This window comes from Zootoca vivipara, chromosome 4, assembly GCF_963506605.1.
Source record: "Zootoca vivipara chromosome 4, rZooViv1.1, whole genome shotgun sequence".
In the NCBI taxonomy this organism is placed as follows: Eukaryota; Metazoa; Chordata; class Lepidosauria; order Squamata; family Lacertidae; genus Zootoca; species Zootoca vivipara.
The window spans coordinates 82,947,885-82,975,685 of record NC_083279.1 but is presented as its reverse complement, the minus strand read 5'-3'; the positions used below and the strand labels follow the sequence as shown (position 1 = coordinate 82,975,685).

At 42.9% G+C, this 27,801-nt stretch overlaps 3 protein-coding genes across 8 annotated transcripts; all 3 read right to left on the bottom strand.

The window, feature by feature from the left end:
- Positions 1-880: 880 nt before the first annotated feature.
- On the bottom strand, positions 881-10,737 carry MSANTD4 (Myb/SANT DNA binding domain containing 4 with coiled-coils). Of its 5 annotated transcripts, none has more exons than XM_035116052.2 (3): positions 10,687-10,737; positions 3,051-3,557; positions 881-2,295 (listed from the first exon to the last, which is right to left on the bottom strand). In XM_035116052.2, the coding sequence occupies exons 2-3, from the start codon at positions 3,528-3,530 to the stop codon at positions 1,720-1,722; spliced, it is 1,056 nt and encodes a 351-aa protein (XP_034971943.1). In that variant the 5' UTR covers positions 3,531-3,557; positions 10,687-10,737; the 3' UTR covers positions 881-1,719. The 5 variants fall into 5 exon arrangements, with proteins under 5 accessions (XP_034971943.1, XP_034971941.1, XP_034971940.1 ...); XM_035116050.2 differs by lacking the exon at positions 10,687-10,737 and adding an exon at positions 10,595-10,642; XM_035116049.2 differs by lacking the exon at positions 10,687-10,737 and adding an exon at positions 9,793-10,541.
- An 893-nt stretch (positions 10,738-11,630) lies between these two features.
- KBTBD3 (kelch repeat and BTB domain containing 3) lies at positions 11,631-22,736 on the bottom strand. Of its 2 annotated transcripts, none has more exons than XM_035115732.2 (2): positions 22,513-22,736; positions 11,631-20,699 (listed from the first exon to the last, which is right to left on the bottom strand). In XM_035115732.2, the coding sequence occupies exons 1-2, from the start codon at positions 22,734-22,736 to the stop codon at positions 19,094-19,096; spliced, it is 1,830 nt and encodes a 609-aa protein (XP_034971623.2). In that variant the 3' UTR covers positions 11,631-19,093. The 2 variants fall into 2 exon arrangements, with proteins under 2 accessions (XP_034971623.2, XP_034971627.2); XM_035115736.2 differs by having other exon boundaries at positions 11,631-21,353; positions 22,513-22,637.
- Positions 22,628-27,459, bottom strand: LOC132591090 (tigger transposable element-derived protein 1-like). Its single transcript, XM_060273853.1, has 2 exons — positions 24,608-27,459; positions 22,628-22,760 (listed from the first exon to the last, which is right to left on the bottom strand). Exon 1 carries the CDS (start codon positions 26,439-26,441, stop codon positions 24,630-24,632), a length of 1,812 nt encoding a protein of 603 aa, XP_060129836.1. The 5' UTR covers positions 26,442-27,459; the 3' UTR covers positions 22,628-22,760; positions 24,608-24,629.
- Between the last annotated feature and the right edge of the window lie 342 nt (positions 27,460-27,801).

Sequence of the window (27,801 nt, the reverse complement as noted above, 5' to 3'; positions counted from 1 at the left end):
ATGCAGTGCTGGAAGGCAGGGCAGCACCATCTCAGTGCACAACTGGTGAAATGTTGCCTGTGTGTCATTCACCAATTGTGCCTGGTTGTCATTCACCAATTGTGTGCCACTCCAGCAATCTTCAGCTAGTAAGGGTATGGACACCTCTTTCTCATTGCTCAGTGACAGCAGCCAAGTACTACATTCCTTTAACACCACCCTGTTACCAGTGAGCAGTCATGGTTTTTTTGTTTGGATATAAACTTACCCAAAATAAACTAACATTTATCAACACAGATCTAAGCTGCCTCAGAAAAAAGAGCCCATCATCTTAAGGTTTTGAAGAGGATTGCTAAACCAATGGAATTTGTTGCCACTTGGAAAACTTCAGTTACATATGGGAACACTAGGATAAGTGGCTTCATATACTGAAGTATGACTTTATTTGGTAATACCTATGACATACGACTTTGACTGATTAGTCCAATTCTTGTTGCCTTCACCTGGGACCCACTTTTAACACAAATGTCTCTTTGAAGACCCATTTCTTAATCTCTTTGCATGGTGACAGTGCGCCCGTTGTGACCCACCTTGTATCAGACTATGACCCACTAGTAGTTTCTGACTCATCAGCTGAAGGCCAGGAATACAGATGGCAGAAACTGTAACAGTGAAAAGCACACTGCCTCTGTCCCACTCCTCATCCAGTTTGTCACACCAACTACGCAGGGTTTGCTTGTGTTTTGGTAGTGGTCAAGCACCAGCCAGATGAAGTGGATGAACTTTAATATTACCAAGACTCAAAGCCTCGATTCTTTAAAATGATTTGATTAACAGGGAATAGATTAATCTGCAACAGACCCACATGTCCTCTCACTGTAGAGTCACACACTTCTTTCAGTAAGAAAAAATAACACTTTATTTGCAAAATAAAAGTAATTACATAGTGATATAAATAAACTGACATGTACAAATAATCTATGTAAATCCCACAAGATATATTTCTGCTCAAACACTTCAATGTCAAAGTGGGCCACCAAAGCTATCTATAGAAGCCAGAGGTTCTAAGGTCTGGCTTGGAAATAAATGGTGAAATCTGTGTTTTCATACATGAAGCATCATTTAATCTTTTTTCTACTAACAAACATAGTTGAGTAGGAAAACTACTGAGAACCTCAATGTCTGACCTTTCAACATTTCTCTAGAGAAGAACACACCTCATTTTAAAGGCATTACTTTCATGGTTAACACTATGTAAAGCATAAGGCCTACCTTTAATCTCATTCCTTTAGATCAAATGCAAATGTGTGTTGAAAGCTCCTATGGATTTAGAATAACACTCTTAAGAAGAACAGGATACAGCTAAGCCTTGATGCTTAATGTGGAGGCAAATCTATACAACAGAGAATGCAAGAGGACATTTAACACTTCTCTTACACTGAAATGCAATTTCACACATAAGCTCCATTTACACAGGCACACTGACTTACTGAGCACCATTCCTTAGCTTCTTTTAAACTTGAACACATTAATGTTCAACTCTGGCAACGGAAAAAAGGTACTGTCAAGATGTAAGCATCACAGTATCAAAGCAATGGAAAGCAGGATTCTCTTGGATGGTGAAATGCTTTGACAACCAGACTATCCAACACTTTTACTGAAACCAAGCTACCCTTTCAAAAAGAAAAAAGGAGGAAGAACAAACAAAGCACAGCATTGTTAATCATGGTTTTTCCAAGTTCATTGCAGGTGCCCTTCCCTCTGAATTCGAAGGCGCTCCTTCTCCACTTGCAAACGTTCTTTTTCGATTTGCAATTTCTCTGATTCAAACTTCAAGAACTGCAGCCTCTCCTTCTCGAGCTGTAAGCGCTCCTTTTCAATTTTTAGTTTTTCAGTTTCTAGATCCAGAGGTTGCAAGGCAGGTTTTTCTGACTGGCTGGGGTCATTTTCCAGCACAGGTTTCTCAGCATGCAAAGCCTCAAGCCTCAGTTTCTCTCGCTCTATTTGTAATCTCTCCTTTTCCAGTTGAAGCCTCTCATGCTCCAGGTCAATGTGTCGTAACCGCTCTTTTTCGATCTGCAGGCGCTCCTTCTCCACTTGCAGCCGTTCTGCTTCAATATCCAGTCGCTGTTTCTCTAACTCCAGCTTCTGTTTTTCCAGGCTAATCAGCAGATGAGAATCTTCATAGGCCAGCCTAGCTTGAGCAGAGCTTAGATTGCCAAACTCTTCAATGTGAGTGAAATCAGGAAGGTCACTTTCCTTTTTAGAATCTGGCAACACTGAGGACAGAATCTCCTCTTCTTCCTCAATAGGAAACTAAGAAAAGCAATTAGCAATTTAATGGTGTTCTGCACTAGATAAAGATACACCTATCAGCTATAGGAAAAGCAAGGCAGAAACCTTATATACCGGTAGCTTCTGAGAGAGGCCCTCAGGCTAAGTTTTTGTGAGTCTTTGGAAGAGCACATTAAGATCCCACCTACATGTTTCATTGTTATCCAAACTTTGTGCACAGACTGAGCAATGGACAAAGCAATCCTATCTTGGGGTAGGGCCCTGTGGTTCTGCTACTTCCTAAACCTGCTGGGCCTTTTTAGGGAAAGATCTAAGGGACAAGAGGTCTGAGGATATTGCAGCTCTTTAGCTACCCTGACTTGCCCTGTTGTGGTCTCACCACCGGCATAAGACTGTTGGCATAACATGCAGAACTTTCCTCATGGGGGCTCCAATGCTATAAATGCCATCCTGCCAGCAGGCCTTTGAGTGGCACTTACACTGCTTCCAATGACCCATCAGTGGGCCTTCAGTATAAGGTTACCAGATTTTTTTCGATGAATCCGGGGACACTTTTCAACTTCAATGGATTTTGTATGGGGACTGATTTGTAAATCTGGGGACTGTCCCTGGGAACAGGGATGTCTGGTAACCTTATTTTAGTATTGCTCTGTAAAGGTGATTTCTCTTCAAATCTAGGAGACAACAGAATGAGTTGTCACTAAGGATTGGAAATTATACAGTAGCTGAGCTAGGAAATTTTACAGAAGGAAAGCATACAAATAAAATATACTTACCATGCTGGAACTACTTACTTCAAAACTCTGTGGATCCTCCTCCTCTTCTTCCACTTTTATTTCTGTTAATGATCCACCTGCTTCTCTGAAGTCTGTAATATTCTGCCATTCAAAACCAGCTTCAGTTGGAAATCCAATTTTCTCATCAATATCTTCGTTGAGAGAATCATCCAAATCAGATGATGGAAGGTGAAAGCCAGCACCCACAAGCTTTATGTTGGTATTAAGTCGCTTCCGTTTCATAAGGGCCCTCCAATCGAGGTATCGCCTTTTGACTTCTGTCCCCGTCCTTTGCTCTCCTTCACCAACAGCATTAACACATTCTGCTATTTCCTCCCAAGCCTTCCGCTTCATCTCATTAATGGTTGTATTTAATTGTTTAGAAAAAAGCACTTCTCTCCTTTTTCGGATTTCTTTAAGTAGTGTTTGAGTTTCCTGAACACTAAAATTGCTTTTCCTTTTCCTTTTTAGCTGTTTCATCTTCTTCAGCTTTCAATGTACTTCTTCCTGTAGCAGACAAAAGATTAGTGATTTACTATGTTCCTTAACAATCACCCTGCAATTCAGCTTGTTCCTGCAGTGAGATCTTGTTTCAATATTTCAGCTTTTCCTCTTATCTTTCATAAATGCAAAGAGCCAAGGAAATGTCATTGAGAAATATGCAAAGACTGAATTTTAACCAATGAACTAAAATCACCTCAATCAAATAAAAATAAAAGCAACCAATAAAGGAACAAAAGGAGAGGAGACCTCAGAGGTTTAGAGAAGACAACCAATTGCTTAATAATATTTATTGAGATAGCATGGAATATACTATTGGTTTCTCTTCGAAATAAGTGTTAGTGGGTGCTATTCATAAAGAAGAGTTGTAGTACTTGAAAGACATCAGGCAATCGTCTAATGTGAATCTTTGAGGTATCCAGTTTTTGTTTATAGAATACAAAAGCCACCAGGTTCCACAAGATGTGGCAATGCTCACTGGCCTTGTTGTTTAGTCGTTTAGTCGTGTCCGACTCTTCGTGACCCCATGGACCATAGCACGCCAGGCACTCCTGTCTTGCACTGCCTCCCGCAGTTTGGTCAAACTCATGTTCGTAGCTTCGAGAACACTGTCCAGCCATCTTGTCCTCTGTCGTCCCCTTCTCCTAGTGCCCTCAATCTTTCCCAAAATCAGGGTCTTTTCCAAGGATTCTTCTCTTCTCATGAGGTGGCCAAAGTATTGGAGCCTCAGCTTCACGATCTGTCCTTCCAGGGAGCACTCAGGGCTGATTTCCTTAAGAATGGATAGGTTTGATCTTCTAGCAGTCCATGGGACTCTCAAGAGTCTCCTCCAGCACCATAATTCAAAAGCATCAATTCTTCGGCGATCAGCCTTCTTTATGGTCCAGCTCTCACTTCCATACATCACCACTGGGAAAACCATACCTTTAACTATACGGACCTTTGTCGGCAAGGTGATGTCTCTGCTTTTTAAGATGCTGTCTAGGTTTGTCATTGCTTTTCTCCCAAGAAGCAGGCGTCTTTTAATTTCGTGACTGCTGTCACCATCTGCAGTGATCAAGGAGCCCAAGAAAGTAAAATCTCTCACTGCCTCCATTTCTTCCCCTTCTATTTGCCAGGAGGTGATGGGACCAGTGGCCATGACCTTGGTTTTTTTGATGTTGAGCTTCAGACCATATTTTGCGCTCTCCTCTTTCACCCTCATTAAAAGGTTCTTTAATTCCTCCTCGCTTTCTGCCATCAAGGTTGTGTCATCTGCATATCTGAGGTTGTTGATATTTCTTCCGGCAATCTTAATTCCAGTTTGGGATTCATCTAGTCCAGCCTTTCGCATGATGAATTCTGCATATAAGTTAAATAAGCAGGGAGACAATATACAACCTTGTCGTACTCCTTTCCCAATTTTGAACCAATCAGTTGTTCCATATCCAGTTCTAACTGTAGCTTCTTGTCCCACATAGAGATTTCTCAGGAGACAGATGAGGTGATCAGGCACTCCCATTTCTTTAAGAACTTGCCATAGTTTGCTGTGGTCGACACAGTCAAAGGCTTTTGCATAGTCAATGAAGCAGAAGTAGACGTTTTTCTGGAACTCTCTAGCTTTCTCCATAATCCAGCGCATGTTTGCTATTTGGTCTCTGGTTCCTCTGCCCTTTCGAAATCCAGCTTGCACTTCTGGGAGTTCTCGGTCCACATACTGCCTAAGCCTGCCTTGTAGAATTTTGAGCATAACCTTGCTAGCGTGTGAAATGAGCGCAATTGTGCGGTAGTTGGAGCATTCTTTGGCACTGCCCTTCTTTGGAATTGGGATGTAGACTGATCTTCTCCAATCCTCTGGCCATTGCTGAGTTTTCCAAACTTGCTGGCATATTGGGTGTAGCACCTTAACAGCATCATCTTTTAAAATTTTAAATAGTTCAGCTGGAATATCATCACTTCCACTGGCCTTGTTATTAGCAGTGCTTTCTAAGGCCCATTTGACTTCACTCTCCAAGATGTCTGGCTCAAGGTCAGCAACCACACTACCTGGGGTGTACGAGACCTCCATATCTTTCTGGTATAATTCCTCTGTGTATTCTTGCCACCTCTTCTTGATGTCTTCTGCTTCTGTTAGGTCCTTACCACTTTTGTCCTTGATTATGGTACCGGTAATCTTTGTACGAAATGTTCCTTTCATATCTCCAATTTTCTTGAACAGATCTCTGGTTTTCCCCATTCTATTGTTTTCCTCTATTTCTTTGCATTGCTCATTTAAGAAGACCCTCTTGTCTCTCCTTGCTGCTTTTTGGAAATCTGCATTCAGTTTCCTGTATCTTTCCCTATCTCCCTTGCATTTTGCTTGCCTCCTCTCCTCCGCTATTTGTAAGGCCTCGTTGGACAGCCATTTTGCTTTCTTGCATTTCCTTTTCCTTGGGATGGTTTTCGTTGCTGCCTCCTGTATAATGTTACGAGCCTCCATCCATAGTTCTTCAGGCACTCTGTCCACCAAATCTAAATCCTTAAACCTGTTCCTCACTTCCACTGTGTATTCATAAGGGATTTGATTCAGATTGTATCTTACTGGCCCAGTGGTTTTTCCTACTTTCTTCAGTTTAAGCTGGAATTTTGCTATAAGAAGCTGATGATCTGAGTTACAGTCAGCTCCAGGTCTTGTTTTTGCTGACTGTATAGAGCTTCTCCATCTTTGGCTGCAGAGAATATAATCAATCTGATTTCGATGCTGCCCATTTGGTGATATCCATGTGTAGAGTCGTCTCTTGTGTTGTTGGAAAAGAGTGTTTGTGATGACCAGCTTGTTCTCTTGACAGAACTCTATTAGCCTTTGCCCTGCTTCATTTTGAACTCCAAGGCCAAACTTGCCAGTTATTCCTTTTATCTCTTGATTCCCTACTTTAGCATTCCAATCCCCTGTAATGAGAAGAACATCCTTCTTTGGTGTCATTTCTAGAAGGTGTTGTAGGTCTTCATAGAATTGGTCAATTTCACTTTCTTCAGCACCGGTAGTTGGTGCATAAACTTGGATTACTGTGATGTTAAAAGGTCTGCCTTGGATTCGTATCGAGATCATTCTGTCATTTTTGAGATTGCATCCCATCACAGCTTTTGCCACTCTTTTGTTGACTATGAGGGCCACTCCATTTCTTCTACAGGATTCTTGCCCACAGTAGTAGATATGATAGTCACCCGAACTGAATTCACCCATTCCCTTCCATTTTAGTTCACTGATGCCCAGGATGTCGATATTTATTCTTGTCATCTCATTTTTGACCACATCCAGCTTACCTCTATTCATGGTTCTTACATTCCAGCTTCCTATGCAATATTTTTCTTTACAGCATCGGACTTTCCTTTCGCTTCCAGGCATATCCGCAACTGAGCGTCCTTTCGGCTTTGGCCCAGCCGCTTCATCAGCTCTGAATCTACTTGTACTTGTCCTCCGCTCTTCCTCAGTAGCATGTTGGACGCCTTCCGACCTGAGGGGCTCATCTTCCAGCGTCATAACTTTTATATGCCTGTTGTCTTTGTCCATGGAGTTTTCTTGGCAGGGATACTGGAGTGGCTTGCCAGTTCCTTCTCCAGGTGGATCACGTTTAGTCAAAACTCTCCACTATGACCTGTCCATCTTGGGTGGCCCTGCATGGCATAGCTCATAGCTTCTCCGAGTTATTCAAGCCCCTTCGCCACGACAAGGCATTGATCCATGAAGGCATTGATCCATGAAGGGGGCTCACTGGCCTAGATATCTTTAAAGGGGGATTAGTCACTGGCCTAGATATCTTTAAAGGGGGATTAGTCAATATCCATGATAGGTTTATCAATGGCTTATTCACCACAACAGCTAAGGGAAACTTCCAGGTAGCTTACTTTTAAATACCATTTGCTGTGGTATATAAACACCCGGTTTTGGGACAGTAGGGAAAGTCCATTGCCTTCATTACCTGGTTTTGGGCTTCCCAAAAGCACTTGGTAAAACACTGTAGAAAACAGGATGCTGGACTACATGGTTCTTTGGCTTTACCCCGGAAGGTTCTTCTGCTGTTCTTAACTTCCATATGCCAGTTGCAAATGGGGCAATTGCCTGCTCTGAAATGTGTACATTTGTGTGACTGTACAATTCAAGTTTGCTTCCCAAAAGCTCTTTCCCATTTTGAAAATCACTGAGGAGAGAAAAATCTGTTTAAAAGCTAAGGACCGAATGATCTATGGGAAAAGCTTTTATTTTTAAATTTATAAAACCTTTCCCCTGGTATTGTTATGCTTTCTTCCAAAAAAATACCCATGATGATGATTTTTTAGAAATTAAGAGAGGTTAATTCAGAAGCAGAGACAGATGCTGCATATATAGAGATGAGCTATTTCCACATCCTGTTGAAGCTTCTTAGAATTCCAACCCCCGCCCCAAATGCAGCTCCTTGTATTCCATTTTCTATCATGAATTTTCTATCACAAGACCTTGGTATCATAGTGGATAGTTCGAAGATGTTGACCTATTGTGCAGCAGCTGTGAAAAAGACAAATTCCATGCTAGGGATCATTAGGAAATGAACTGAAAATAAAACTCCCAATATAATGCTGTTATATAAATCTCTTGCGCAAATGCATTTGGAACACTGTGCAGAGTTTTGCTGCCTCAATCTTTTTTTCTATCCATTCATGTTCTTCAGTCTATCCTCTCTTAAGAGCCTAATTGCAAAACTAAAGACTGACTTCACAGCCTTTCCTCAAAACCAAGTACCTTTTCCAGATCTACAACAGCAAATGAAAACTGAAAAGTCTGTACACACATTATGTAAAAGCTTTACATCTTTCCAAGGAGCTGTCCACAGCAATTCCAGCACCTCTCTTGGGTAGCAACAGCCAATACAGAACACAATGTTCTGTAAATATATCTGGTGTTCCTTTTCTAGTATATTCCACCTGTCAATATTGAATGTCATCAACAAGTTTTATTTCCAACTTTTTAATGCTGCAAGATCCAACCATAATCTTAACAGTTTACCTTTATCCCACTACCAATAGTCTATTGATCAGTGTGCAAATACCAATAATTTATCCTGTGCCCTCTGTACACTTGTACAGAGGGATGCATCACAGAAACCTGAGAATAAACTGATGATGTCAGTGAAGTCTGGCAATCCTAGATTTTAACCTTGGGTTTATGGAAGAGTGTAATTCATGGGTCCATTTTGGATTGCATCTCAGACTGCCCTGGTCAAATCGTAAATTGAACTGAAGGTTGAATTATTTCTTTCACACATCTAGCAGAAGGATGAGCAGCCTGTACCTCTTAGCCTCATTTAATGTGGCTGACAAGAAGGTGGTAAATGGGGCTAACAGTGAGAGAGAAGAGTGGTACCTTGGCTACTTTGGGCTCCAGCCCTATCCTCCACCCACATATAAACCACTCAGCAAATTACCCCAAAGGAATGTAGCCCTGAAGATCATCAGCTGCAGGAGAAAGCCTGACTGGGCAGGAGAATCTAGTGGTTCCATATGATTTCAGGAGTGGATTGTGGCAAAGGACTGCACCTTGTCCATGCACCTTCAGTGTTAACTACATCACACAGACTTCTTTGTAAACAGAACCAGGCAGGTTTTTCTTCTCTATGAGTTAATTTACTCTCCAAATGATTACAAGAGGCAGTAAGGGCTGCAGCTGATACTGTTGTGAAGAACACTGAATAACAGGTGACCAGCAATACTATCCTATGTTGTGAATATGATCAGACAGATGGGGAAAGCAAATGATATATATTTAAAGTGTCTGAGGGGGGAAGAGAAAGCACAACATCCCTCCTGTATGAACTACCCTTCTTCACCATACAACGCCTGGGCTTTGATTGGCATATGTTCATATCATGCCCAGCACAATCCTAACCCCACTCAATAAGTCCCACTGAGATCGATGTTGCCTGTTTCCTATGTTAGCTGACTGCAACACTAAAGGAATAGGCCCCACCAGGGCCCTTTTTTCCCTATATAAAAAAGAGATGTTGGAACTTGTTGACCTTTTTTTAGGGGGAGCACCCAGCCAAAATTGTTGAGGAACAGAGAGCCTCTGTATGACTGGAACAGGCAGGTGCCCAGAGGAGGATATTTGGATAATAACTCTGGGTGCCGCTGATCAGGAAGTCGCAACCTCAGCATAGCCCCAATGGCCAACTTTTTCCATAAACTTGTGATGTAACCACTAAGTTTCAATCTACTTTTAAAGGACACCCTAAAAAAAAAAACCACACACCTCATTGTAAGGAGAAAACATGCACTGTGGGTGAGTTTGGCCCAGAACCTATTGTGCAATTTCCCACTTGCAGCAGTTTACAAACACGTATGTAGGAATAATTCGAAAAAGGAATATGGTGGAGAAACAGGAAAATGAAATAAGCAAATAAGGTATCTGAGGGCAGCCCTCTCCAGCTGCCCTTGGAAAGGAACTCTTGCTCTCCAGCGGGGCTGTTGGTTTAGCTTTCCAGTAGGCAGTCCTTGGTGCAGCCACTGTGTTTTATACACATCGCACGCCACTCCAACGGCTCTAGTAGAAAGAATGGGGATTTAAATCCAGCAAAACAGCAAAAGCACAACGACAATAGCGACGGCAGCATCCCTCACCAGGAGCGGCGCGGCCCATTATACCGCCTCGGGGCTCCTTCGGGGGACGAAGGAAATGAGGGGCCGCCGCAGTTCACCTTCACACAAGCCACACACACACACACCCCGCCTCGAATTTGAACGTGTGGAGATGTTATGAAGCGTTGTCGGCGGCGAATATTCTCCTCGGGAAAACGGCTGGGGCGAGGGGAGGCTGCGCACCTGGCGCCCCCCGGCCACGCCACCGGATGGCGGAAGAGGGGAAGGAAGCCCGTGAGGGAAACAGCGGCGGCGCGTGAACCGAGGCAGGGGTGGGAGAAGGCGGAGGAAAAGAGCCGAGCTCCCCCCCCCCCACCATAGCCAGGGAACTGGGATCTACCCCGGCGCTCCCTCACAGGCGGACGCGGCTCCTCCCCTTCCTCCCTCCCTCCCTCAGCAGCGCAAGAGCGACTCACCTGCGCGCACCGCTCCCCCTTCCGAACAGCCGGCCTTTTGACCCACCCCCACCCGCCTGCCGCGGCCGCCGGCGAGGCCGCCTGTCACTCACCCATCCACGCGGCGCTCCGATTGGACGGCGCCGCGCGCTCGCCACCCGCTCGCGCTCCCCAACGGTTCCAACCGCCTCCTTTCCCCAACTCGCGCAACTTTGCCCGCCACGCCCCTAGCGCCACGCCCCCCCCTCTCTCTCTCGTTCTGACCCGTCTCCCGCCTATTGGTCGCGGCTGCTGCTTGTCAACGAGCATGGCTTCCGACATTGGTGGAGGAGGCGAAAAGAGGCGGTTGTTTTCGCGGCGCCATCCGAGGAGAGGGAGAAAGGGCGGGTGAGGGGGCGCAGGCGAGGCGGCGGGTTGAGAAGGGGGGAGGGAAGTCGGTGGGCGCAGAGGTTGGTTCCAGATTATGAAGGGCCGGAGAGGAAGGCCCGTGTCAGTCCTCACCGAGACGGAAGGAGGCGGGCAAAGGGCGGTGGATCCCGCTTGCGATTTTGGGGGTACCGCTGTGGAGAGGATTGGAGCGCGCGCAAGTTGCGCACCCCTGCCCGCTGCGTTGCAGCCTACCTGAGCAGCGCAGCGGGGAGGGTTAGGTGCGATCCCCACTTCTGCAGCTCCAAAGAGAGGGGACATCCAAGAGGGGGGGGGAAACATGCTTTATAAATTAACAGCATTTTTTTTAAAAAAAAAAAAGCTTCATGACTTATTGGGTGCAAATATTTGTGTACACCACATTCGTAGTTTGCAAAGCAACCAGTTGTTGCTGGTGTTTGCATTTCCCAGCACACATATCCTTCCATTGCAGCACGCACACCCCATCCCGTATTGGCTGATGACATTTGCCTCCTACGATCCTCAGCAATGGAGAAGTCCCAAACCTTTGCAGCATGTGTCGTGTTCGGGTGTTCAGTTTGCTCCTGTGTAAACGATTACTCAATTCGGGAGAGTAGTTGCAGGGGCATGGAGGAGACAGGGAAGAGCGTTTGTCTTGCAATGCAGGAGGTCCCAAGTTCAATCCCAGGTAGAGCCTGGAGGGATCTCTTCCTGAAACTCTGGAGAGCTGCTGACAGTGCTTGACCAATGTGGGCCAAAGATCTGACTTGGCAGCTTTCCGATGTCTCTGCATTGGCTATGCTGGCTGGGAGCTGGGAAGACAACATCATCTTGGAGGCCATAGGTCCCCCACCCTTACTGTGGGCAAGGCAGTAGCAGCAGGCCCAGGGTTCTGCAAGTCACATCCTCCAGAAAGAGCACCAGAAAGAGGGAGGATGAAAAAAGTGGAGAATTTTCTGTAAAATTTCCTCTATTTCATTCTGGCCCAGCCCTCCTTACCCTGACAGCAACCTTGTGCAAAGAGAAGGCAAGCAAGGGGTTGGTAGACCCACCCCCTCAGAGGGAGGAGGCAGGCAAGTGTTTGAATCTGATTTTAACAGTATCCCAATGGTTGGAAAGCACTTTGGGGCCTTTCTATGAAAAGCTTTTTATAAGTGATCAACACCATCACTTGCTTGACTCAGTGCAGGCCAGAGATAGTGGCAGTGGCTGTCAAAGTTTCCTTATACTGGTCCTGGGAGTTAAATAGGAAGTTTTTAGACTTTATACTTGTTTTGATGGTTCTATAGCTTTCCTAGGGTTTTAATGTAGCGGTAGATTTTTCACACTCCATTTGGGGCTAAGTAGTGGGAATGCCATCGGGCAACATTTCTATGACTTCCAGAGCTTGTATTATTCTTTTGAACATTGATCATAACTATTTCTCACCTTAGATTTTTACACCCCAATCCCAAATACATTTTATTGAAAGTTTTGATTACAACTGAACTTTCAAGTAAGTGTTAAAACAAGAGCTTAATCATTTATTCAAAAGGAAATCTCTGCAGCATTCATTCTTCATTGTAAGGGAAATGCTAAATTTAGGTATATGGAGATGGTTCTTCATTGTGAGATAGAGCAGAAGTTTAACATACTACTGTAGTTCAACTGCTCAGTTTTTATTATGCAGATTTATGAACATTCCAGCACTCACACAGGTACAGACATATTTCTGTCACTTCAAGTGGTTTGTAGCAGTTACAAATAAGATTTCCTTCTGCATATCAACTGCTAACCAGGGACGTCACTTCCTTCAGGGATTTTGGGGATAATTACAGTCAAATGGACATGAAATGACTTTTCTGTTAAAATCTGAGAAAGTAAGGCAGCTTTGCAGAAGCAGTTAGAAAGCTGGCAAGCAGCCAAATTGGCTGGGCTACCTGACTAAAGTTTGCCCAGCAACAGGCTGTGATTGGATGAAAGTTCCCTGATAAGCAGCATGATACTGCAAGGTTGCTGTTGGGGAGTTTGTAGAGTCTGGAGATACAGTGTGTGTTAGATGAGAGAGCTGTGTATGGTAACCTGTAAATACTTTGCTTTTGGTTTTGCTCTGCTGTATATAATAAAAGCAACTGGAACTCAAGTTACTGTTCCTGAACCAGTGCACTGGGCTGTGGAGGGATCGGCCTAAGATCCACCAATATTTTCAAGAGCCAAGAACACTCCTGTGTCAAAATAAAGCCTTGCCCCCCACCTCCCTTCCTCAAAATGGCAGGTGCCCAGGATCCCCCAGAGAGTAATGAAGCTAAAGTGACACCTGTGGGGCCATTTCCTCTGGCAAAAAGTGAAGGCTACTGTTATTCAGATGATCCAGTAGGAAGCTCCAAGAGGAGGAGCAGAATCCAATGTGGCAGCAGGAAATTGCAGGAAGTTCAACAATTTTGCTCTGGACCCTAGAAACACCCTCACCCTCATACCTTCACCTAACCTCAAAAACTGGGTGGAATAAAAGTACCTCAGATGTAGATGACTCAGAGCAGCAGCAGAAAGAGGTAGCCGCTAGTACTCTGGGAGCAGGGAGGAAAGCTTAGCAACGTGTAGTGTTCAACTCTCAGGTGTGGTGGTCATTCTCTACCACTGATCAGCAGTGTTTCGAGGAGGAGCAACAGGCAAAGTTGCAGCAGGTGAGCTAGCTGGAAGGGACGTATCCTCAGCCTTCATCTTGAGGGTGATAATACATGTCCCAAATTGAGGGGGAGGGCTGACAGGAGGACCCCTCATCAGGTGTCACGAGGGAGATTACATTCCCACCTCCAAAGGACTGTAGATGGGGAGCTGGAATGCGCCCAGAGTCCAATAATTTTGTGTAGGACAGCACTCCACTGAGCCCTGGGTCTTCGAAGAGACTAAAGTTTTTTAGTCCCCCCCCCCGGGTGTGGGGGATAGATTACAATTGCTAGGGTGCTTTGAGGAAAACTATAATAATAGAACATGATTCAAACCACTTTGTGTAGATGTGCTCTTTCCCGTACTATGTGCTACAGCAAAATCTCTTACTTTGAATGTCAGTTATTTAGCAATCATCATTTTTTCTGCCTTATCTAACCCTTTCCCTCAGGGTAATACTAAAGTTTCCATTAACATTTTTACAGCAAGGAGAACTAGATTGACTGTTCTTATTCCAATACCTTTATAGGTAGTAGACTTGGTCATAGGTGGCATCTCGCACCGAAGATTGCTCCAGTGGACTTGGCAGAGAAGTGTAAAAGTAAAAATAAAAAACACAATGTATAGAAACAATGCATTACATTTTGACACTGACATTTGTGATAATTGCAAAATAATATCTATTGAACTAGTGACCAGTTAGCAAATAGTTCAATCAATTAACTAACCACAGGAAGAAATTACATATATTAAATGTTCAATAGGTCATGCCATATTTTACCTTTACTGATAATACAATCCAGAATAATAGAACTCTTTTGGTGTGGTTACATTCTTAGTGCAAATAAGTTCATATACATTGGCATGCAACTCCTTTCTACATTATAATGTAGGCTGGGATCCGAAGAACTGCAACACTAGTTTCTCATGTCCAGCATACCCTAGTGACTTTGTTTCTTGAACAATACATCGCCCCATGCCGTACAGGAAATTACTTTTGAAACTTGAGTGGAGGGGACTTTCTAAAGCAGTTTGATATGTCATGAAGATCTTGATCTGCAAAGGTTGGAGGGAAATACTGTAAAAAATACCACTAGACTTGTCCAGGTTCTTGGGCATGTCTAAAATACCTCTTTGGATCCCAGCCACTATCAGGTAAGACTACTAGATAATATTTACTCCTTAAAAGTGCATTTGTACAATTAATATTTTGGCTTCTGGTTTGTGTTTTGTGGTTCAGTTTTTGCAAGATGTTAAACAAACACATCTCACAAAATGTTTACTCAGGAGTTAGGCCCCACTGAGCATGCATAGAAATGCAGCCTTAGAAAACCAGCTATATCCTCTTATATCTAATGTGTTGTAAGTACATTTGATGGATGACAGAAGAAGGTATGTGCAACTGGCATGCCCTTAATCAGCTTTATACAGATCATCAACCCAATTACAATTTAAGGAAGAATGAGGAAATGTAAAATTAGGATCCAAACAGTCATGAAAGATACTGCCTCAAAAATACAAGCTGTGCAGTAGAATCCTTAACAAGTTCACTCTGGAGTAAATATCACTGAATTCAATTGTACTTACTCCCAAGTAAATTTACACAGGAAATGAAACTTAATTTTAAATAAATAGAAATTTTGGCCACCTTTCCCAATCTGGTGTCCTCCAGAGATTTTGGGATCCAAACTCCCATCATCCCTAGTCAGCATGGGGCAATGATCAGGGAAGATGTGAGTTGTAGTCCAAAAAGATATGGAGGCAATCAAGTTGGGGAAAGCTGATTTACAGGGAGATTTTAGAATTTTCTGGGAATGAAACCTGTTAATAATAGGCATAACTACCACAATTATATATAAGACATATATAATGATATATAAGGAACTGATGTTCAATCATGCAACTGTTTTGCATAATGTATTCCTTTCTGAGTTCATTATATTGAAATCACCACCTAATTAGTTTGCCTTATAGAAATGGGCTCATAATGGGTGGCACTGTGGTCTAAACCACTGAGCCTCGGATTTGCTGATCAGAAGGTCGGCGGTTCGAATCCCCGCAACGGGACGAGCTCCTGTTGCTTGGTCCCAGCTCCTGCCCACCTAGCAGTTTGAAAGCATGTCAAAGTGCAAGTAGATAAATAGATACTGCTCCGGCGGGAAGGTAAACAGTGTTTCCGTGCGCTGCTGTGGTTCGCCAGAAACGGCTTAGTCATGCTGGCTACATCACCCGGAAAAACTGTCTGTGGACAAACGGCGGCTCCCTCGGCCAGTAAAGCAACCCGAGAGTCGTTTGCAACTGGACTTAACTGTCAGGGGTCCTTTACCTTTACCTTTTTATAGTATGAAGTACTAATACAACTGAATTTTCCTTCATACGGTACATTTTTTGAGAAAAGGTTATTTGAAGTAATCATGTGCTAACCTTACCAAAGAGTGAGAACTCACAATGTATTTTTCAAGTCTATATACGTTCAGAGAAGTGTAACTGCCCATCTCAGTGGGAAAACCTTCAGGTTCTGTAAACATCCTTGCTGCGTTAAAATTAATGAAAGCCCCGGACCTATAGTGTTCAAATTCGCCTCTGTAGGATAACAGGAAGGCATGAGCACAAGTGGAAAAAAGAATGAAAAGCAGAGAAAAGAATATGAGAACCCCATGGAAATTCACACTTCTGGAATTCCATAATTTGAAATATTGAGTGGTTTCAATAGCTCCACCGAGACAAGGGAAACAAGGGATAACAGTGACTTGAAAAAGCAGTTCAGGGGAATGTATGAGTGTCAGCTCCTAGTTGTGACCTAATAGTGAAGGATGTATCAATAAAGTGTTTAAAAGTCCTGTCCAGATTCATATTCCACCTCCCATTCCCTGCTGAATAATGGATTCACCAAATTCCTAATAAATAATAATAATAATAATAATAATAATAATTTATTATTTATACCCCGCCCATCTGGCTGGGTTTCCCCAGCCACTCTGGGCGGCTTCCAACAGAAAAAATAAAATAAACGATTAAACATTAAAAGCCTCCCTAAACAGGACTGCCTTCAGATGTCTTCTAAAAATCTGTTTTTCTCTTTGACATCTGATGGGAGGGCATTCCACAGGGCGGGCGCCACTACCGAGAAGGCCCTCTGCCTGGTTCCCTGCAACTTGGCTTCTCGCAATGAGGGAACTCCCAGAAGGCCCTCGGTACTGGACCTCAGTGTCTGGGCAGAACAATGGGGGTGGAGACGCTCCTTCAGGTATACTGGACCGAGGCCATTTATAGTGTATCCTCATGCCTTTGACAAAAAAAAAGTTCTTTTACTAGATAGGCCCTTGCCTCTCCTGGGGTGGGGTGGGTGCAGCAGAAGCATAGCAGTGGCAGAAATTGGAACTGATTACTCAGGTATTAGTCTAATGTTGATAAGCATTTACTAAACTTATTAAAATATGACTGAGATCAAAGAAACCTATCTGAAGTAACATTCTTGTTTCTAGTGTATATTACTGACAACTCTAAATTCTATACACTACTTTTAAGTCCCTGTGTGAAGCATCTTTAAATGACATTCGTAAAAGTTCACAGGGTTTATGTTTGATGATACTGCCTATTAAAGTTCATCCTGTATTTAAATATAGCTTAGCAAGTTGAAAGTGCATACTCTGAAGTGTCCTAATTCATTTAAGGTTATTTGCAGTTTATCACCATTGTGACTCAGAAAATAATGAAACTAGACATTACTTCCTTCCTAATGAATTCACGTGGTATACCGTACTTCTTGCTTACACAGAAGTTGCTTGCTTTCAATAGAATTTCTTTCCACTTAAGTACGGTACGTTTAGGATGATAACTTTAGAAAGTAGATACTAGTTCAATTAAAATTACATCCTTTCTCCTTTGCAAGATCCTCTTCATCAAATGGAATTACTTCTCACACAGTGCATTGTTAAACTATGGAATTTGCTACCCCAAGATGTAGTGATGACCGTAAACTTGGATGGTTTTAAAAGTGAATTAGACAGGCTATCACTGGCTGCCACTCACAGTGCTTGTGGGATGAGTGTTGTTGTGTTCATTTGCTTCTCATAGGCATCTGACTATGAGAACAAGATACTGGATTAAATGGGTCTTTGGTCTGATCTAGCTGGCCCTTATGTTCTTAAATGTTAGACTGAAAGCTCTTGTGAGCAGGGAGCAGTACTCTTCTACTATGTAAAGGATTGTGAACATGGATGGTACATTATATGTTACTAATTCTTCAGGCTGTGCATATACCACCTAAAAGGCAACATGTACAATTACACTGATCTATTATAACCCCTCTATGATTTTACATCAGGCTGACTTGAGATATAAGCTGATGCAATAAGCATAAGAAAAACATTCCTATATTGTTATGGACAAAGGAAATAAAAAACTTTGCTGTACACTTGCTACCACAAGCATAAGCATTAAGGTATGGTACTTTCTTTGGCTGTGTCTGTTATCTATGGCTATCATAAAGAGAAAAGCACAGCCAGCAGCACTGAAATGGCAAACCAACTTAGGACCTATTAGTAACATCAACAAGCTACACCACTTGAGGTATTGAATACTCAACTGAATCCACAAACTACTACTATCTTTACACAAGCCATTTTAGTCTATCAGTGAGTACAGTTCTTAGCCTACTCAAAAGTAAGTCCTATGAGTTCAATGAACATGCTCCCAGGTGAACAGAGTATTGCAGCCCAAGCTAATAAAAGTTGTTTGTGAAAATTATTATGTGCAATGTTCCTATCAAAATAGTTGACATTTTATTTAATATCTAATAAGAGAAAAATGCTAAATTAAGCTTTAAAAAAATCCAGAATTCAGTAACTTACAGCAAGCCTACACATTTTTACTCAGAAGCCCATCCCATTGAGTTCAATAGTTAAGCTAACATCCAGATATCAACTAAATTCAGCCTATTTTACTTTACTACATATTATGGAAAACTTCAGCTTTTGGCTCCATTTTTTTCTACTGGCAAAACTATGATTGTCAAAAGTAGTAGCAAAATATCGATCCTGGTTACTCTTACTTTGGCCCTAAAAGTGCATTAATCTGAAAACTTGGGCCAGGATGTAAACTGCTACTTAGGCTCAATGCAATTTTTGACATTTTTTTCTTTGACCAGTTGACCCCAAATCATACCATAAATTGTTTTTCAACATTTTGTAGTGTTGACTGGGGGAAAGGGGAAAAAAATCCTCACTTCATCTACATTACTCTTGGGTTCACAATGCTTCTGATTCTAGTTGTGGTCAATCCTTTGGCTGGGGGATTGCTACCGAAATTTAAAAAGAGGTGTTTGAATATATTCAAACATTCAATCAAGCCCTGCTCCTTATTAAAATAAAAAGTGGCTGCAAACCATGTTAGCAGCTTGGGCCTCTAATATATGGGGGTTTTTGTCAAATGAAAAGCAAACAAAACTGTAAAACCTGCGCAGTTTCTTATAACTGATATATTGAACTACACTGCTATTGCAAACAACCATGGGTCCCTATATTTATTAAACTTAATCACCTGACAATAGAACTCAGTTAGGGCTCTTGGCATGGGTGAAACCTCCTCCCATTCAGACCTACTGCTATGATAGACTTGTACTTCGTCAGTGATTTCATCAGGAGCATAATCCCCACCGAGGATGTAAATTTTATCTTCTATCCCAACTGCTCCTGCATTAAAACCAGCACATTCAAAAGACCCTTCCCCTTTCCAGACATATGTCTCTGGGCAAAAACTATAAACCTTGTAGGTGGAAAGGTCACAGATGTACAATGTGCAGTTCACTGGAACGGCTTTGATTAAGGTGGCGTGAAAGAACTGCCCAAATTCTGCTACCAGCTCAGACCACTGATCAGTTGCGGCATCATATTTAAAGAAACAATCAAGAGATGGGTTAAAGGCATCAGTAATTTCTACTTCAGAACCAAGCACATAAATTATATTCTGACATGCACTTGCTTCTGGATAGTAGATGCCTCTTGGTAAGGGACTCACAGATTTCCACTCCCCAGAGAGAGGACTGTATGCCTCCACATCCAAAAGACTTTTGATATCCTTAGATGCCCTTGTCTTCCCCCCTATTACAAACAGTTGGTTTAGGGTCACAACAGACGCATGCATTGTCCTTGGCTTCCTCATGGCTGATACCGATGAGAAGCTGTTCTTCACCGGACAATAACACCAAGTTTGGTCGGTAGCATCATGATACGTTTCGGCAATATGAAGTCTAATTGTCCGGAAACAGTTCCCTACACACCCGCCAGTTATAAAGAGCTTTTCACCATAACTAGATAAACTTGATCCTGGCAGATCTGTTATGTGTGTGTGCATCAGTTCTTTCCATTGATCGGTTTTAATATTGTAACAAAATGTATGTCGATGTACTCCGTCTTCCTCAGTTTTGTGAACAAGTATGTACTGTTCTGTTGTTGAAGGGCGAGCATCTGGAAACAAACCGCTAAAAGTCTGCACACTTTTAATTGCCTCATTGATTATTACTAAGCAACCAGTGCTTTCAAGTAGTTGTCCTTCAGAGTGCAATACTTCCTGCAGCTTCTCCTCGGATAACTGATGTAACCGTATTTTTTTCATCAAGTGGGGAAGATGCTTCTGTCTTGTTTCTAAGTTATGTTTCGTCCACCAAAAGGCAGCTTTCAACACAGATTCCTCATCTGGGACATTGAGCTCATCTGCTTCTATACATTTTAGCAGTATCTCGAAATTCATTTCCAGAAAATCATTTGACTGGAGCAGCAAGGAAAAATGGTGCTGGGCATATTCGAGGGTATGGTCAAACAACTGAGTGGACCCATAACTTTCGGAAATGGATAATAGCTGCAAACAGTTGACAAGATCAATGTTCTTAATTAGAAAGTCACTGCAAGCTTTTGAAAGAGCGGAAACTTGAAGAAAGGATGAAAGCTGAAATAACATTTCTACGTTATCGTTTGTTATCTCAGTTCTTCCAGTGTAGGCATAATCAAGAAATGCCTTCACTGCCTTGGGTGATAAATTACTAATAGTAACACTCCCATCATCTCTTTCTTTCATGTTAACTTCAAACATGGCCCTGCAGTTAAAATACAGAAGATGAACAACACAATAAATCATCACTGATATCTGTTCCATCTGAATATAATGTAGAACCAAAACCACACAGCTTAAGGTGAAGGGAACTATTTTCAATAAACATCTTTTGGACATTTTAGGTAAATTATTTGTGGAGTGAATAAATGCAAAACTAATGCAGTAAAAAACACATTTAAGAAGAAGCAGGGTTTTTCTATGAGGTTTTCATTACTTTTAAATAGTTCGGCATGATAAATTCAGGCATCATTCCACTCAAGGTATGATGAGTGTATATCTTAAAACACAAATTATATCAGTTCATAAAATAGGATCCAAACTACTCTTAAAGGCTTACCTAAGGCAAGTCCACTAGAATGTTTGGATTTGTTTTTTTTTCCTTTTAATACCTACATCCACTCTCAGATTCAGATTGCTTAGAATCTTTAAATTCTTAAAAGCTCAGAGTGAGTAAAAGAGCATGATGTATTGCCACAAGATTTCTGTTTCTGTACATCCAATTAGCCAATGTGGAGCCCACCTGATGCTGTTGGGCTATAACTTCCATCACCCTTGACCAAGAAGCCAATGAGAGTTGCAGTTCCAACAACATAAGGTGGGCACAAACCAAGGTTCAATGGAAATGCAGCTCACCCTCCTGGAAGATAAGGGATAGCCATGTTAACAGTGTTCTTGTTTACATAGATACGTTGTAATTTATATAATATCCAAAGTCTGGAATGTATTACAGATGTATCTAGACCCGCTTTTGTTTCTGCTTCAATATCTTCTACCTGTTTTCTGTCATTGTTCCGTTTTATGCTTGATTTTGTATTTTAATAAAATTAAAATGATTTGTATGTCTTCAATACTAGCATAATAGAGCCAGTGTGGTGTAGTGGTTAAGAGCTGTAGACTCATAATCTGGGGAACCGGGTTCGCGTCCCCGCTCCTCCACATGCAGCTGCTGGGTGACCTTGGGCTAGTCACACTTGTCTGAAGTCTCTCAGCCCCACCCACCTCACAGGGTGTCTGTTGTGGGGGAGGAAGGCTCTTCTTCAATACTAGACATTGTCAAACAGAGGATATGAGCCAAGCAATTTGATTTGAAATGCTATACTGTGTTGCATCATAGAGTATCCAAACAACAACAAAATTACTCATTGAGAAACAGTTTTTAAATATTCCTATAGATAAAAAAACTTTATTATCGATTAATGTAATCAGTACATCCAGCAAAGGCGGTTTTCATACAGAAGTGGTATCTGTAGGTGCGTGCCCTTCTGCATTGTGTTGAATTGGCTGCATATAGCTTTTAAGGCAGATGGTGATGCATGTCTCCACCTGAAACCTACATATGAAGTTGTACACAGTGAATGGGTTGAAGTCATGCTATCTAACAAATAATTTTAAAATGATTTCATAGCCATTTCATAGCTGACTGGATCTACTAATCTACTTTTGAAGGTCAACATAGGATGAGAATTACTTCTATGTTTTGAATAGGGGGATTGTGAACAGAATGAATGAACTACATCACATATGTAACAGTGATTTACAGGGGGGGGGGAGTATTTGATCCCCTGCTAAATTTGCCCGTTTGCCCTCTGACAAAGAAATGAGCAGTCCATAATTTTAATGGTAGGTTTATTGTAGCTGTGAGAGACAGAGGGCAAACAGGCAAATTTAGCAGGGGATCAAATACTCCCCCCCAACTGTGTGTGTGTGTGTGTGTGTGTGTGTGTCCATGTTTATAGCCACATATATCCATATCTATATATCTATGCACACAAGAACTACATCATAAATAGGCTTACCTGAAAAAGTCACTACATGCTGCCAATACGCAACGGTGACATGGGATCACTTCATCTTTCACAAGTATTTTGAAGTCAAAAAAGTTGTTTTGTTCTCTGAAGCTTTGCAGTACATTTAAGATTTGTTGGCCATGACCTTCAGCCACTAAGGAGCTGGCTTTCTGCTCACGAGATGAAAGTCCATTGCAAGTTGGGGTGCTAATGAAATCATATTGGTTGTCCATGGTTTCTGCACTCTATTCTTATTGCTGAAGGAGATACTATAAAAGTTAGACACACACAACAAAATTACTGACCAAAGATTACTTCATAGGTATGGTATGCCAATGTGTTATGATCCATGAAATCTCTATCCATATTGGGAAAGGTGTATATTTTAAATAATAAAAATAGCTAGAAATGCTAGCCAAATAATACATCACAGGTCGGAATCTCATTGGTAACTTGCCCTTTAAAGCAAAAACCGCCTCCCAACTCCTCTATGGGATACCCCTATGGATATCCAACTACAATAATAAAGTTGAGGGTGTCTAGGCATCTTTCCTACGGCAAATTCTGGGAGTTCCAAAATGTGTTCCTTATCTGGCTATATGCGCAGAGCTGGGCCAGCACCTCCTAGAAACAAGGGGCTGGATTATTACCATCAAATACTGGCTGAAAATTCACTTTAATACAGAGTCAGAAAGCTTACTAACCTTTTTATTAAAAGACAAACATAATTTTACCTGGTTTTCTGACATCATTCTTAAACTTAGGCAAATAGGCTTTACAGTGGATTTCCTTTTGCCACTTGAGGAATCACACATTTTTGCACTTATTAAGCAGAGGCTGCTAGATAATGACTTTCAAAAACTCTACCCTTCCCAGCCCTCCGTATGCTCCCCTGCCTATCTGGGGTTGCAACCCCATCATGGGTTATTTATGCTGGCCCGCTTGAATGCCTTTCCGTCCTCAGTGTTATCTGGAAGGCTCAGAGACATCTCTTACCAGAATAGACTCTGCACCTGTGGCCAGAATGTACCTGACTCTTTGGACCACATAATTTTGGATTGCCCTCTTTTTAACATCTTCCGTGATGATCCTTCAATGTCATCTCTGTGGCTTGGGGCCCCCGCCAATAAACAACATGGGGTGCAGTCTCTACTGAGAGGTGACTCTCCTGTTCTCACTAGAGTTATGGTACAATTTTTGACCAGGATCTTTGAAGTTAAATCTGGGGTAGTTTGGCCTGTATAATAGTGATTGCCGAGGATTCCCTCTTTATTGTATGTTTCAGAATTATAACACATATGGACGGTCTATATGGTTTTATTGTCTTATATCTGTCAATAAAGGTGTTGAATTGAATTGAATTAAACTTGCCTCCAGGTACACTTTCAAAGCAAGTGATGAAGAAATCCATGCACAAAATGATGCTTGTATGCTGGTTTGCAGTGAATATATTTCACTGTAACCACCATGAGTTCCTAAGGCTTAAATATTTTAAATGACTTTGTTACCAAAAAAGTAAAAATAATCTGTGGGATAAACCATAACTATTATTGCATTGCTTTATGTGTTTTCTTGTGGGAGAACAAGGTCCCACTATCAGAATGTTCTTTATCAGAAACCTCAGTTATCCTAAACCAAAGAATTATACCCAAACCTTGCTATACAAACAACTGATTCATATATCCGAACAGCTAGAATTTGCCCACTTTCTTACTTGTTTGTGTTTTGCTGGTCAATGGTAGCCATTTTGGGCAGAAACCATGGGGGTAAGGAGAGAGATCGGACAAATCAGTTTTTCCTTTCTTTGGCTTTTGCTGATTGGCTGCAGCAGTTTCAGGCAAAAAGCTTGGAGGGAGAAAGCCTGGATTAGAAATGTTCCCATAGGAAGTTATGGAAATTCTGCAAACTCGTTACTCTGAGTAAAGGTTGAATACCACCCTAACAAATGTATTATGATACAAGCCTTCATGGAATATACAGTATAATCACATCTTACACGGGGTTGCATTCTGGGGATAGCATGTAAAGCTGAAATACCATATAGCCAACACAACCCTTTAAAAACCAGTTAAATGGCCCATAAATAGCACACTGCAGCATTTACCTGTGCACAATGACCGTGTTGCTTAGTCTTCCTCATCCTCTTCAGGGCTTGAGGTTGCTCTAGGAGATGATGGGCCAGGCCTGGGCGACAGATTGCGAGTTGCAGGCAAAGTGGCTGGCTCTGTTTCAGCTTCAGAAGTTGATTGTGTCGGCTCACTTGCTACCGCTGCGTTTTTTGTGAGAAACATGGTGCTTGGCAACTGTCGCTGTTGTCTCTTGAGCTGTTCAAACATTTCTCGATACGGTTTCAGACTGTCTGTAATACCCTGTGTGATTTTGAGGCTTCGTTCCATAGAGGGATCAAACTCGGCGATCAAATCATTCAGGTGTTTTGCTGCTTGGAAGACTTGAGCAAACTTATGCAGATTCCAACTTGCTGGCTCATCCTGTTCATCCTCCTCCTCTTCATCTTCTGTACATGATCTTAGCAGTTCCTCCAACTCTTCGTTCGTCAATGCTCCTCCATGGCCATCAATTAACTCTTCAACTTCTTCCTCAATGAGGTCAACAAAGCCATCACCACCCACTTGCCTGGCCATCTGGACAATATGTTCCACTTCATTGTCAATGGTTGGGAAACCCTTAAAATTATTCACACATTCTTTCCACAACTTGCGCCAGCATGCATTCACCGATTCGGGCTTGATTGCATCTACTGCTTGCTTAATGTAAGTGATGCAACTGGCCATGTTAAAGGACTTCCAGCACTCAATGACATCAAGGTTGGGATCAGTATCCATAGTGTTACGTATCCATGAGAAGGTGAGCCTTGTGTAAGTTGCCTTGAAGCACCGAATCACACCTTGGTCAAGAGGTTGGATGATGGAGGCCGTATTGGGCGGGAGAAAGACAACTTCAACATCGTCATGTGCAAAGCAGAGTGCCTTGGGGTGACCAGGAGCATCGGCCACAATCAGCAACACTTTAAAGTCTAATTGTTTCTCTTCAAGGTACCGCTTAACTTCCGGAACAAAGCAATTGTGGAACCAATCTAGAAATGTTGCTGCAGTCACCCAAGACTTTTTATTGGGTTGCCAAAACACAGGCAGGAGATTTTTGTTCTTGCCTTTCAGGGCACGGGGGACTGCAGACCTGTACAGCAAACCTGGCTTTATTAAATGCCCAGCTGCACTGCCACAGAGCAACACAGTCACACGGTCGTTAGCTGCTTTGAAGCCAGGGGCTTGTTTTTCTGATTTGGAGATGTACGTCCGGCCAGGCATTTTTTTCCAGAACAGCCCCGTCTCAACAGCATTAAAAACTTGCTCAGGAAGGTATCCCTTTTCGTCTAACAGTTCCTTTAATTGTTTGGGGTAGGCTTTTGCTGCCTCTTTGTCGGCAGATGCAGACGCTTCACCAGTTGTGGGCACATTTTCCAGCTTGAAGCGGTTCCTAAAACTGATAAGCCAACTGTGGCTGGCTTTGAATTCCTTCACAGGCTGCCCATCCTCGGCAGAAGGTTTGAAGAGTGCATAGAGGCTGAGAGCCTTTTGCCGTAACGTCACGCCATCAGTAGGCACACGTTTGCGGTTCATGTCTTCAAGCCACAAGTTTAATGCCTTCTCAGTCTTCGCTAAAGCCTTGTCGTGCACCTGGCTTGTCACGTGAGCAGTTATTGGAGCACTTGCTGCCACAATGTCACAGATTTTTCTCTCTCGAACCTTGATGGCATGGATATTAGATTCACTGTGGCTATATTTGCGTGCCACACTAGAGACTGACATGCCATCTCTCAAGCAGTCCAGCACAGCTACTTTTTCTTGCCGTGTTGGGACCAATCGTTGTTTCTTGTGTTGCACGCCAGCAGAGGGCCCTGGCTTGCGTTTGGGGGCCATGTTTTCTTAATCACCAAGGCTACTACTCTCAATCTCCAACTGCACCTTCACACGTTCTCCAACGCTGTTCGCACTGACTCCACCTCAGCACCCTTTCCCAAGCTGTACAATGATGGGTGGGATTGCTGGTGACGGTTTTTTCCCCTCAGATGCCCACCTCCCTCCTCCCCTCCCCCAGCCACGCACATAAATTTGGAAATCACATATGTTAAATGTGCATAAGCCGCAATCGTACTGCAACTCACTTCATCAGGCACGTAAAGTACTGTCCTCATTTACAGATGCATGTGTATGTACCGGATCGGTGGTGGGTGGGTGTGATTGTAGAAGTTGAGGAGAACATGCAGAAAGTCACTTAGGCCAAAAGGAAGTGCAGCAAATTAATTAACAGCGGTAGTGCACAGAGCATGCTTGACAACACAAACACCTTTGCATCGGTAAGCTACTTTAGAAGCAAAGGAAGCTGCAGGCCGCTGGTACATCTAGCTTGCTAGAACGAGCAACAGCTCTCCAGGGTTTCAGCCAGAGGACATTCCAAGCCCTACCTGGAGATGCTGAACCTACGACCTTCCGAATGCAAAGCAGAAAATCTATCACTGAGCTACTGTACAGCCTTTCCTCTTCCACATATACGGGGAGGGGGATCCACTATCATTGAAACTCTCTGCTGCTTTTCCTGCAAAAGGCCATCAAAACTACCATTCATCATCGCCTTACTGTCTATAGAAGCCCTGCCTTCGCAGCTGGGAGGAACGCCTGAGAACTAAGGGCCCACGCTACGTAACAGCTTCAGTGGCTGTTCTGCGCATGTCCCACGCGCAGGCTCAGCACCAGAGACGCAAATCTAAAACACGGTCCGTTCTATATTGCTTTCCTTTTACCTCAGACAACCCAGTTCAAGCTGCCAGGCTGGAGAGTTTAACACCCCTCGTTAGGAACGCGCCTCCTATAACCCAGCGGAGGCCTTCAATTCCATGGCTTCCCCCTCTGTGCGCGCCGCTAATCACCCACCTGCATCCAGCGCAGCCACTCCGAGAGCATCCGCGACACCCGACATCTGCAAAATCCGACGCTGTCCTCCCATTGGCTCTTCTTGCTGCCCATCGATCGCGTCCTGTGTTGTGAGTGGTGGAAGTCCGTGTCACTAAAAAAAAGCGCAAAAGCCCGCCTCCTCGTAGCAGCCGTTGCCGCCGGCGTTGTCAAGAGCGGGGACCGCCCTCCGCTCCCAAGAGCTGCGAGCTGGATGAAAACAGAGAGACGCTTCGGGTTATCAATTGAAAGCGAGCGTGGCCGGGGGGGGGGAGAAAGCAACGTAAATAATATAGGACATGGCTCTATAGGTATGTGGAGATGGAGATTC